The following is a 13174-nucleotide window of genomic DNA, read 5'->3' as shown; positions in this document are numbered from 1 at the left end:
AGCTCTGCTGCATACACATAACTTCAGCTCATCCAGCAGCGATCACAACCAGCACAGCAGAGTCCTGCATACACTGAGCAGATGAGCCGAGAGCAGCAGCCCCTGATCATGTGACTCCTCCTCCTCTTCCTCCATGTGACTGATCACATGACTGTGACATCATGGCAGGTGGTGTAAGCACAGGGTAAGTACCCGGCTCTGTACAGTCTGCAGGTGGAGGTATGTAGTGTACATATATATATATATATATGAGGATTGTGATGTCATCAGGAGGAGACGCAGTTCTCAGTGACGTCATTACGGGGGATTTTTATTAATGGTGGATGAAATGAAAGCAGGGATTCCTCCATTGTTTCGGAGTAATATAGACTCTTGTCCTCTGAGGGGTCCCATAGACTTATATGTCACACGTGATATATTGTCTCTCTTTCCTTAACCCATTACTTTCCTCCCTCCTATCATAGTAGATAACATAGTCTACAATGTGCTGGGTGCAGTAGTCCTACATATGTCGGGGTTCTTCCTCTCCTAGGACGCAGACAGGTGAGTCTGTTCTCCATACACATGGGGCCCTCCCCGGATACGCTGCTGTCATCATCCTTGTCCTTATACGCCGAGGGGCACGACGTACTGTATTAAAGGGATTTCCCGGTTATTAAAAAAGTATCCCCCATCTATAAGATCAGACCACCCCCACACCCTCCAGAATTGGACCCATCTTTTACATCGGGGCCTCCACCTTCCACGACCAACTGATTTCGGGGGGGGATTGGCTGAACCGTCACTGCCAAGACCAGAAGGTAAAGGGTTTGGAGATTAAATCATGGGGGTACCAGTGCCCGGACCACCCACGATCAGACACTTATTCCCTATCCTGTGTATAGGGGATGTGTTTTTAAAGGGGTACTCCAGCCATAGACATCTTATACCCTATCCAAAGGACAGGGGATAAGATGTCTGGTCACTGGGGTCCTCCTGCGATCTCCATGCAGCACCGGCTGGGATGACCCCTCGTGACGTGACACCACGCCCCCTCCATTCATGTCTATGGGAGGGGGAATGTCGGTTGTCAAATCGCCGTGGTCCCGCTGCTGGAGACCCCGAAATCGCTGCTGCGGCACCGCGCTATCATTACTGCACAGAGCGAGTTTGCTCTGCATGTAATGACGGGCGATACAGGGGACGGAGCAGGGTGATGTCATGGCTCCGCCCCTTGTGACATCACGACCCGCCCCTTTAATGCAAGTGTATGGCAGGGGGCGTGACGACCACCATGCCCCCTTCCATAGACTTGTATTGAGGGGGCGGGGCGTGACATCATGAGGGGCGGAGCCATGACATCACGCTGCTCCGTCCCCTGTATCGCCCGTCATTACGTGCAGAGCGAACTCACTCTATGCAGTAATGATAGCGCCGTGCCGCAGCAGCGATCCCGGGGGTCCCCAGCAGCGGGACCGCGGCGTTCTGACATCTTATCCCCTATCCTTTGGATAGGGGATAAGATGTCTAGGGGCGGAGTACCCCTTTAAGGTAAGCCCCCTACACCATATCCAATGGACTGAAGATTCATAGCCCCAATGTACTTCTAGTATAATGCAGCAGCAGTCTGGATCAGTGCGAGAGTCCCTGTAGCAATGCAGCCCCACATTTGACATCACATTACCCCCTCCACCCCCAATCACTACATACTGTACTCGTGTATCTCTGTCTCTCCCACGTGCCAACACACCACTCTATGTAGCGGGAGAACCGGACCCCATTCTGGAGATGGAGGGAAGGGGGTCCCAGCAGTCGGATCCTTGCCCTATGATCAGACTCTTATCCTCTATCCTGTGGATATGAAATACGTCTTTAAAGGGGTACTCCACTGGAAATGTTTTATTTATTTTTACTAAATCAACTGGTGCCAGAAAGGTAAACAGATTTGTAAATTACTTCTATTAAAAAATCTTAATCCCTTCAGTACTTATCAGCTGCTGTATGCTCAAGAGGAAGTTCTTTTCTTTTTGAATTTGCTTTCTGTCTGACCCCAGTGCTCTCTGCTGACACCTCTGTGCATTTTAGGAAGTGTTCAGAGTAGGAGCAAATCCCCATAGCAAACCTCTCCTGCTCTGGACAGTTCCTGACATGAACAGAGGTGTCAGCAGAGAGCACTGTGGTCAGACAGAAAGGAAACTCAAAAAGAAAAGAACTTCCTGTGGAGCATATAGCAGCTGATAAGTACTGGAAGGATTAAGATTTTTTAATAGAAGTAATTTACAAATGGGCTTAACTTTCTGGCACCAGTTGATTTAAAAGACAATGTTTTCCAGTGGAGTACCCCTTTTAAGGGTCAGAGCACCCCTTGGGGAACAGGAGAGTTTATCTGAGTGTTTTTTTTTTTTTTCATTTTATTCTTCATGTTTTCTCACGTTGTGTGGATATTTCGGGGGCTCTGGAACAAGTTACATAAAGTTATAGACTCAATATACAATGATCGTCCTGGAACTGGGGATGTCCCGATACCATTTTTTTAAGACCGAGTACGAGTACCGATACTTTAATTCTAGTACTCGCCGATACCAAGTACGAGTACTTATATTTTAAAGGGAATCTGACCCCAGGGTGACCCGATCTCTGGCGCTGTTTACCGTATGATATGTGGGTCCTTGTTGTGTACAATGGAGGCGGCTGCTGTAGTATGAGCCAAGATTTCTCTCTTCTCCATTGGACAGAACAGGGAATTTACATTTCCGGCGAAACCGATGTCTCCGGAGCGATTGCGCTGACATTCACATGATGAGCAGCGGTAGAAACCGGGTCACCTGCATCTACCTATAAATTCAAGTTAGTGCAGGTGACTCTAGTATCCCCTTGCAGACATTAGCAGCAGTCCCCACTTTTAGACAGCAATTCCCCCCCTTTAGACAGCAGGCCCCCATTTAGACAGCAGCCCCCACCCTTGTAGACAGCTCATCTGCGGCTGTCCTCTGTTGGGTACTGTCGCTCCACTGCCCCGTTCTTCCGTCCTCCCGTCCGCATCATGGCGTCCTATGGTGGAGCATGTGACATACACGTCACTCTGCTTCCTCCGTAGCGTTACGCTGGGCGCAGGGGAGGAGGTGGAGTGATGTGTGTCACATGCTCTTCCATAGGACGCCATGATGCGGATGGGAGGACAGGGGAACGGGGCAGCGGAGCAGGTATCGGATTTGGTTTCGGGGACATTGAACGAGTCCCCGATACCATGGCTAGTATCGGCCCCGATAACGATACTAGTATCAGTATCGGGACATCCCTACCTGGAACCAATTAATATGTGTGTGGAGGGACCTGTACGTTGTATATGCCTATATTCCTGATGTTTTATACATATATATGATGTGTCAACGTACCCTTAGTGTATATACCTAATGTTTTGTCTATATATATATATATATATATATATGTTTTGCTTACCAAATTACAATATGAGTCATTGTCAGTCTAATTTATTTTATTCCTAATTTTGACTCCTTTCTGCTTGTGATGTGATATTTACATATACATTATTAATATTATTATTATTAGCAGGTTCTGTGTGAACAAGGCCCAACACGTTGGCTCTTTTGTATTTTTTGTGGTATTTTCTGTACTTTCCTAATCTCACTAACCTGCCTGTCTGTGTCCCAATGGATGTAACTAATATAAAGTAACATTCCTTATATAGAGAACAGTGCTGAGGTCTCTCCAGGTTCCTATAAGGTGTCAGGACGTGGCGGTGTATTTCTCCATGGAGGAGTGGGAGTATGTAGAAGGACACAAGGATCAGTACAAGGATCAGGTGATGATGGAGGATCAGCAGCCCCTCACATCAGCAGGTAATAGACATGACTATATACACACGTCCTCTCATTATTTGTATGTAAAGAATGAATTCAGTCTCTGTATGTGTTCCCTACAGTCAGATCCAGTAAGAGAACAGCAGCAGAGAGGTGTCCCCGTCCTCTTCTTCCACAGGATCAGGATCAGGTAGATGGAGATATTCCCTATGATCTGTAGAAGGGCTGTGAAGCTCTTGTGTTCAGTCTTGTTTTATCCTACAGTATTATATGCTTTATACTTGTGGAATGAGAAAGGTGGAGCCGATATCTATGAGCAGCTCATTGTTTTCCTGTGCATATTAATTAACCAGCCCCTTCCCTGCTGGGCCCTGACTATTTTACCCCTAGAGGACTATGTGATCAAGACAAGCCGGCTGTTGTTATCACTAGTGAGGACCTCATAGGTAATGGCTGACATCAGCAATCACACTGATTTCCACCAATAGCCCTTTAGATGCTGTGATCAATACTTAAAGGGGTACTCCGCCCCTAGACATCTTATCCCCTATCCAAAGGATAGGGGATAAGATGTCAGATCTCCGCGGTCCCGCTGCTGGGGAGCCCTGGGATCCCTGCTGCGGCACCGCGCTCTCATTACAGCACAGAGCGAGTTCGCTCTGTGCGTAATGACGGGCGATACGGGGGACGGAGCAGCGTGACGTCATGGCTCCGCCCCTCGTGACATCACGGCCCGTCCCCTTAATGCAAGTCTATGGGAGGGGGCGTGACGACCGCCACGCCCCCTCCCATAGACTTGTATTGAAAGGGGCGGGCCATGACGTCACGAGGGGTGGAGCCGTGACGTAACGATGCTCCGGCCCCTGTACTGCCCATCATTACGTGCAGAGCGAACTCGCTCTGTGCTGTAATGATAGCGGGGTGCCACAGCGGGGATCCCAGGGCTCCCCAGCAGCGGGACCCCGGCGATCTGACATCTTATCCCCTATCCTTTGAATAGGGGATAAGATGTCTAGGGGCGGAGTACCCCTTTAAGCATTAGAGGTGCTTTCTGAGACTAAGAAGACCACCCGCAACACGATTGAAGGGGTTCAGTGAGTCAAGAGGGCGGTAGGAGCTCTGTTTACCTGGTCCACACCACCCTGCTGCCATCCACTGATATGGTCTGCCTTCTGGCAGACTATACAAGTGGATTGCAGCTATTACTGATTAGTCCTATGCCAATGCATAGCACTGAACAGTAATAGCAATCAAAAAATTGCTATAAATATGGAGACTTACAAAATTATTTCAAAAAAAGTAATAAACAGTTTTTTTTTTAAGTGAATAAGCACCTCCCCAATAAAGATTAAATCACCCATTTTACAAATAAAACGGTGTAAAAGCAATACATAAATATATTTGGTATTGTCACACGTGGAAACGTCTGAACTAATCAAATATAATGTTAATGATCCTGTATGGTAAATGACATAAAAAATACCATTGCTCAAGGCTTAATTCACAGTTAAGACTGCTTACAACTGCTTTATAATGTCTTATATACCACTGCTGCTTCTTAGTGTGTACCATAAAGAGAAAGAAACACATGGATCCTCTCATCTGTGTGTGCAGTGTGTGGGAGACATCATGGAGGCTAGGCTGCACCCACCAGCTCAGGGACAGTTTAAAATTAGAGATAAAGCCTGCAGAGCACAAATCTAGTGAAAATGCCATACACAAGTTATATAATGGCCAGAAACAGTTCTACTTCTTATGCACACATATGACAGCTTATCCTGAGAAGCTACCTAAAATGACCGCTGTGCTTTAATTATCTTCTCTTCTGTAAAACATTTCCTACTTTCTGATGACTTTTTCAATATTTCCCCTACAGCTTATGAATCAGGATGAAGATATGAACAATATTAGCGGTATAAATATAATAGTAAAAGAAGAGACAGATGTGAGCAGCGATGAGCAATATATGGAGGATGTACCAACAAAAAAAGATCTGATCTATATTAATGCTCCAGATATAAAGGAAGAAGATAAAGAGACAGATGAGAGCAGTGATGAGCAGTATAAGGAGGACATTCCTACAGAGAAAGATCTGATCTATATTAATGCTATAAAAGTAAAGGTAAAAGAAGAAGAGACAGATGTGAGCTGTGATGAGCAGTATAAAGAGGACAATTATACAGGTAATCGGCCAGGTGAGTAATGCAGCGAAGAATCACAGATTCTATTTAGTCAATTTCATTGGGAATTGTTGGACTCTAAAAATTAGTGTACGGTTATTTTTTTTCGGGCTATAGGTGATAACACACAATTCTACATATAGATGTATAATTTACAGCTAAAATATGAACTTGAAATTCACCTATGTGCAAGAGGCCTATTCCTTCATCTTCTGCTGTCCCTACTGATAAGGAGAAAGTATTTTAACTTTGGGACTAAAGAGCTGGTAGCCCCTTTTATATGTACAAGAAAGAAAGAAAATAGATTTGTTGAAACATAAGCAACAGCTGCAGACTTGGAGAAAGTATATTGAAGTCAGCAGCTGGCACAGTGTTTATTTTTTATTTATGGGGAAAACACTGGTTTCACTGGAATTCTGAACCACTTTCTATGGTTATGAGATCAGTCTTCTCTGTATCCTATATCATGAATCTGATGTACATGTTTTCTGTATGTTTGTAGTATACTGGTAATTATCCTACAATGTCTGAATGCCAAAGCCAGTCTCTACATCTTCTGCTGTCAGTGCTGATGAGGGCAAAGTATTTTTCCAATTTTGGAACTAAGGAACCATTTGCTCCTATGTAGCCATTGGCTAATAAGTAGAAGCTAGAAAGATAAAATATTTGTTGAAATATAAGCAACAGCTGCAAAAGCAACACTTGTTAGTATAATGAACCACTTTCTATATGGTTATGAGGTCAGCCTGCTCTGTTTCCTTCATCTTGAATCGGATGTACATGATGTTCTCTGTAGGTCTTAAAGAAGCACTGTGAAGAACGCAAGTTGCACATGTACAGTGGTCCCTTAAGTTACAATATTAATTGGTTTCAGGACGACAATTGTATGTTGGGACCATTGTATGTTGAAACTATTCTATGTTGAGACCAGAACTTTATGGAAATCTGGTAATTGGTTCTGAAGCCCCAAAATGTCACCCAAAAATAGGAAAAAAGTGAGGATTAAAGAAAAATAAGTAGATAACTAATATAGATAAAGAAGGTCCATACATATAAATATAAGTAAGATCTGCTGGGAGCTGTAATCACTGTCTATGTAGAGGACAGGAGCTTCTTCAGGGTCCTGTACAGAACACAGTGTCCTAAAAAGTAACATGGAGCCGCCCTCACCTGGTGTCCAAAAGGAGCAGCTAACCCTGGTACAAGTAAAGTGTACAGAACATGTAATACCTCCCTGTACTGTAGGGGGCGCTACCAGACACCAGTCAGTGCATACACTTCAGTAATACAGGTACAGGTAAAGAGTAGTACAGAACATGTAATACCTCCCTGTACTGTAGGAGGCGCTACCAGACACCAGTCAGTGCATACACTTCAGTAATACAGGTAAAGAGTAGTACAGAACATGTAATACCTCCCTGTACTGTAGGAGGCTCTACCAGACACCAGTCAGTGCATACAATTCAGTAATACAGGTAAAGAGTAGTACAGAACATGTAATACCTCCTTGTACTGTAGGGGAGCGCTACCAGACACCGGTCAGTGCATACACTTCAGTAATACAGGTAAAGAGTACAGAACATGTAATACCTCCTTGTACTGTAGGGGGCACTACCAGACACCAGTCAGTGCATACACTTCAGTAATACAGGTAAAGAGTACAGAACATGTAATACCTCCTTGTACTGTAGGGGGCGCTACCAGACACCAGTCAGTGCATACACTTCAGTAATACAGGTAAAGAGTACAGAACATGTAATACCTCCCTGTACTGTAGGAGGCGCTACCAGACACCAGTCAGTGCATACACTTCAGTAATACAGGTAAAGAGTACAGAACATGTAATACCTCCCTGTACTGTAGGAGGCACTACCAGACAGTGCATACACTTTAGTAATACAGGTGTTTTACCAGTGTATGTCCATTCCGATTGGTCGGTTCTTCCAGCCATTGACAGGTATCACAGATCTGGACTGTCTGTACATTGTATGTTGAGTCTGGTTTATAGTTACGATGGTCCAGAAAAGACCATTGTATACTGAAACTATTGTATGTTGAGGCCATTGTTAGTTGTGGGATCACTGTATGTTCTATGCCTGCTGAGCGTGTTTTATCGATTGTGGCATCTAAATATGGGAAATAGCATTGCCGGTTACTCATGAATGCTAATCGGGATCATCACACTGAAATAGCGGGGTTCTGATCAGCTGAGAGGACAAGTGTCAGCCTGTATTAATGGAGCGCTGATAGCACTGATCAGTGACGTTCTATGGCACGGCATTGTTATAATCGCATGATTACATATAATAATAGTTATTCATTTAAATTTTTTAATGTTAAAGAGGTATTCCGAGCAAAAACTCCCTGCAGCACCCGCATTCTATGCAAGGCTGCGTCTCCAGGCCCAGAAACCTCATTCTATGGGAGGGGGTGTGACGGCTGGATAACCCCTTTAATAAATGTGAATAATCCCCTTCCCTAATAATAAAAATTTGAATTAGAGATGAGCGAACTTACAGTATATTTGATTCGTCACAAACTTCTCGGCTCGGCAGTTGATGACTTTTCCTGCATAAATGAGTTCAGCTTTCAGGTGCTCCCGTGGGCTGGAAAAGGTGAACAAAGTCCTAGGAGACTCTTTCCTAGGAATGTATCCACCTTTTCCAGCCCACCGAAGCACCGGAAAGCTGAACTAATTTATGCAGGAAAAGTCATCAACTGCCGAGCCGAGAAGTTCGTGACGAATCGAATTTACTGTAAGATCGCTCATCTCTAGTTTGAATCACCCCTTTTTCAAATAAAATAATGTAAAAAAAAATAAATAAACATAAATATATGTGGTGTCACTGCGTGTGGAAACGTCCCAACTATTAAAACAACTTTAATGAAACCACACGGTCAGTGGCGTAAACATAAAAAAAAAATCTAAAAGTTCAGAATTGTTTTTTGGTCACCACATATAGCAGATTTATTTTTTATTTTTAATAAAGAGCAATCAAAATAAAAATGACACCGATAAAAACTACAGCGCATCGAGTATTGTTGTAATCTTATCGACCTACAAAATAAGGATAATGGGGGAGATTTATCAAAACCTGTGCAGAGGAAAACTTGCCCAGTTGCCCATAGCAACCAATCAGATCGCTTCTTTCATTTTTCACAGGCCTTCATAAAAATGAAAGCAACAAGCTGATTGGTTGCTATGGGCAACTGGGCAAGTTTTCCTCTGCACAGGTTTTGATAAATCTCCCCCCATGTGTACAGTGGTCCCTCAACATACGATGGTAATTCGTTCCAAATGGACCATCGTTTGTTGAAACCATCGTATGTTGAGGGATCCGTGCAATGTAAAGTATAGGACAGTGGTCTCCAACCTACGGACCTCCAGATGTTGCAAAACTACAACACTCAGCATGCCCGGACAGCCGACGGCTGTCCGGGCCTGCTGGGAGTTGTAGTTTTGCAACATCTGGAGGTCCGCAGGTTGAAGACCACTGGTATTGGAGGTTATACTCACCTGTCCCCGCTGCTCTGGACCTTCACCGCTCGTCACCGCTCCCCTGGATGTCGCCGTCCATCGCTGTCGCCGCATCCCCGTGGTGTCCCCGACGCTCCAGCGCGTCCTCTGGTTCCCCGGCATCCTCGCTCTCCGTCGCCGCCATCACGTCGCTACATACGCTGCTCCTATTGGATGACCGGACGGCGCGCGCAGCGACGTGATGACGACGATGGAGAGCGCCGACGATGGAGGGGATCCCGAAGAGGACGCGCCGGAGCCCTGAGGACAGGTAAGTGATCGTCAGCGGACCACATGGGGCACCGTAAACGGCTATCCGGCGGTAGCTGAAGCAGTCTGCGCTGCCGGATAGCCGTTTATGCGACATACAAAAGCATCGTATGTTGATGCTGCCTTCAATATGACCTCTGAGAGGCCATCGTATGTTGAAATGATCGTATGTCGGGGCCATCGTAGGTCGAGGGGGGTCACTGTACTTGTTATTGTAGTGCGCTGCGTGGAAACTGAAACCCCCAAAAGTTGCAAACATTTTTTTTTTCTAATCTTGCCCTACAAATAAATTTTTTTTTTTTGTTTCACAAATTTTTGGGATAAAATGACTGAAGTGGTTACAATGTGATATTGGCGGTGCAAAAAACAAGCCTCATATGGGTCTGTTGGGGGGGGGGGGGGATTGAAAAGGTTATGGCTATTAGAAGGCGAGGAGGAAAAAAACGAAAGGGGAAAAATGAAAAAAAAAATCCCTGCATCCCTGAGGGGTTCTATAGTGCAGTATAGGCCTTTACGAGGCCTCCGACCATGCAGAGCACCAATCTAACACAGCAATGCTCATCTAATTTTTTAAAATAAAATAAAAACAAAAAATGACATGTTTGGTATCGCTGCTTGTAGAAAAGTCTAAACTGATAAAATACTGCATAATGTTATTGACCCCGCATGGTGAACAGAGACGTGATTTGTTTGATTCTGGTCTGGGTGTTCAGACCTATACCACTCATTTGAAACAGCCAAGAGAAGCGTGCAGCTGTGCTCTTCACTCCCCGGCTCACTGCGATCTCAGTTAGTGACGCGCTTTATAGTAGGGATCGTCCGATATAGTTTTTTTAGGGCCGATACCGATAATCGGTGGAGGTTAGGGCCGATAACTTATACCGATATTCCGGTATAAGTTATCGGCTATTTATCCCCCCTCGACACCGCTGCAGATCATTGATTTAAAGCGGTCGCTTTAAATCAATGCACTGCAGTGGCTTTTGCGGTGCCATAGGCCGCCGCCTCCACCACCCGCTTCTCTCCCCCTACCTGTCAGTGTGGTCCGGGCCATCCATCCTTCCTGTAGTGTCCGGGGGCATTCCGGGTGGAGGGTGTACCTGACGTCACGGCGTAGCGGCGTCTATGCAGCGTACTAGGCCGGAGCCTCCCCGGAGTGGAGAAGAGGACCCCCGGAGAAGGACAGCCCAGACCGGTTCACCCTCCACCCGGATTGGCGCCGGACACTACAGGAAGGAAGGATGGCCCCCGGACCACCCCCATTACGGGTAAGTTTATTATTATTTTTTTATTGACTCGGAGGGTGGGGGAGGGGCCCGACCGGTATAGGCAAAAATCCATACCGGTATACCGCCCAGCACTACGGTGGGGGTGCGACGCGGTGGGTCGGGGGGGGCGGTCGCGGTGCGTCAGGCGGTCGCGGTGCGGGGCATTATCGGCAAGGTAATTGCCGATACCGATAATGCCCAAAATCGTGATTATCGGCCGATAATATCGGCCATACCGATAATCGGTCGATCCCTACTTTATAGACTTACAATGGATCTTGTCTCCTGCAGTGAGACTGAAAAGTCAGTGAACCCGGGGAGTGAAGAGCACAGTGTAAGCTAACAAGGATAGAATGTCAGAGGTTATATTACTGAAAAATAAGAGAAACTGTCTTATTCTTGACAGATAAATGTTCCAGAAGCTCAGACGGACACGTGAAATCTTCAACTTTTAGAGCAGAGGATCATATCACACAAGATACATCCTCAGCATCTAGGCAAAAAAAAAGCTACATAAAGGGTGTTCGACATAAGAGAACTCGCAAAGAAAATAATTCATATCCATGTTCAGAATGTGAAAAATGTTATCCTTTGAAATCACAGCTTGTTGAACATCAGAGAATTCACACAGGGGAGAAGCCATTTTCATGTCGGGAATGTGGGAAATGTTTTCCTCGAAGATCCACTCTTGTCCATCATAAAAGAATCCACACAGGGGTGAAGCCGTTTTCATGCTCAGAATGTGGGAAAGGTTTTACTCAGAAAGCAAATCTTATTTGCCATCAAAAAATCCACACAGGGGAGAAGCCATTTTCATGTTCAGAATGTGGGAAATGTTTTACTGTGAAATCGAAGCTTGTTAGACATCTAAGAATTCACTCCGAGAGGCAGCAATTCTCATGTTCAGAATGTGGGAAATGTTTTACCGTACAATCAAATCTTGTTGAACATCAAAGAACTCATACAGAAGAGAAGCGATTTTCCTGTCAAGAATGTGGGAAATTTTTTACCATGAAATCAAATCTTGTTAAACATCAAAAAACTCACAAAGGGGAGAAACCATTTTCATGCCAAGAATGTGGCAAATGTTTTTCCCAAAAATCAGTACTTGTCAGACATGCAGGAATTCACACAGGGGAGAAGCCATTTTCATGCCAAGAATGTGGGAAATGTTTTTCTGTCAAATCAAATCTTGTTCAACATCAGAGAACTCACACAGGGGAGAAGCCATTTTCATGTTCAGAATGCGGGAAAGGTTTTTCTCGGAAATCACATCTTCTTTACCATCAAACAACTCACACAGAAGAGAAGCCATTTTCGTAACATGTGAGGTCTTGTAATAAACTCCAACTGGACATCTAAGAACTCAAAAAGAAAATATTTTCATGATCAAAATGCTGGAAGCGTTTAGTCTTCTGGTGCCAGAAAGTTAAACAGGTTTATAAATTCCTTCTATTAAAAAATCTTAATCCTTCCAGTACTTATTAGCTGCTGAATACAACAGAGAAAATCTTTTCTTTTTGGAACACAGAGCTCTCTGCTGACATCATGACAAACAGTGCTCTCTGCTGACACCTCTGTCCATTTTAAGAACTGTCCAGAGTAGGAGAAAATCCCCATAGAAAACACATGCTGCCTTGGACCATTCCTTGGACCATTCCTAAAATGGACAGAGATGTCAGCAGAGAGCACTGTGGTCATGATGTCAGCAGAGAGCACTGCGTTCCAAAGAGAAAATAATTTCCTCTGTAGTATTCAGCAGCTAATAAGTACTGGAAGGAGTAAGATCTTTTTTTTAATAGAAGTAATTTACAAATCTGTTTAACTTTCTGGCACCAGTTCATTTAAAAAAATAAGAAATTTTCCCCCTTTTTAAAGTTTTTTTTTCCCACAATTTTGCACACTTAAAAGTCTATAAAAAAAAAAAAAAAACCTTATACTCACTTCCAGTGGTGCCTCCGGTGTCCCGCTCTGGTCCCCGAATGTGCTACTTTTCCGCTCAGAAATCGTGACACCTAGGCCCGGGGTAACATCAGGACCGGGAGTGTCACAATGCCCCTCAGCCAATTACTGGCCGTGGCGATGTCCCCCCAGTAATTGACTAAGGGGCGGTGTGACACTCCAGGCCTAACAGTCACA

At 44.8% G+C, this 13174-nt stretch overlaps 1 protein-coding gene across 1 annotated transcript in view; it reads left to right on the top strand.

The window, feature by feature from the left end:
- Positions 1–3150: 3150 nt before the first annotated feature.
- The window catches only part of LOC130293926 (zinc finger protein 182-like), a 33567-nt gene continuing 23543 nt past the window's right edge, over positions 3151–13174 (top strand). Inside the window, exons 1-4 of the mRNA XM_056543262.1 lie at positions 3151–3839; positions 3923–3990; positions 5677–5995; positions 11442–12354. Of these exons, the coding sequence (XP_056399237.1) occupies positions 3752–3839; positions 3923–3990; positions 5677–5995; positions 11442–12354 (1388 nt within the window). The 5' untranslated portion in view covers positions 3151–3751. The remainder of the gene's footprint in view (positions 3840–3922; positions 3991–5676; positions 5996–11441; positions 12355–13174) is intronic.

The sequence above is a fragment of the Hyla sarda genome, chromosome 1, assembly GCF_029499605.1.
Source record: "Hyla sarda isolate aHylSar1 chromosome 1, aHylSar1.hap1, whole genome shotgun sequence".
Lineage (NCBI taxonomy): Eukaryota > Metazoa > Chordata > Amphibia > Anura > Hylidae > Hyla > Hyla sarda.
Note: the sequence above shows the minus strand (reverse complement) of the source record. Positions and strands in the feature narration are given on the sequence as shown.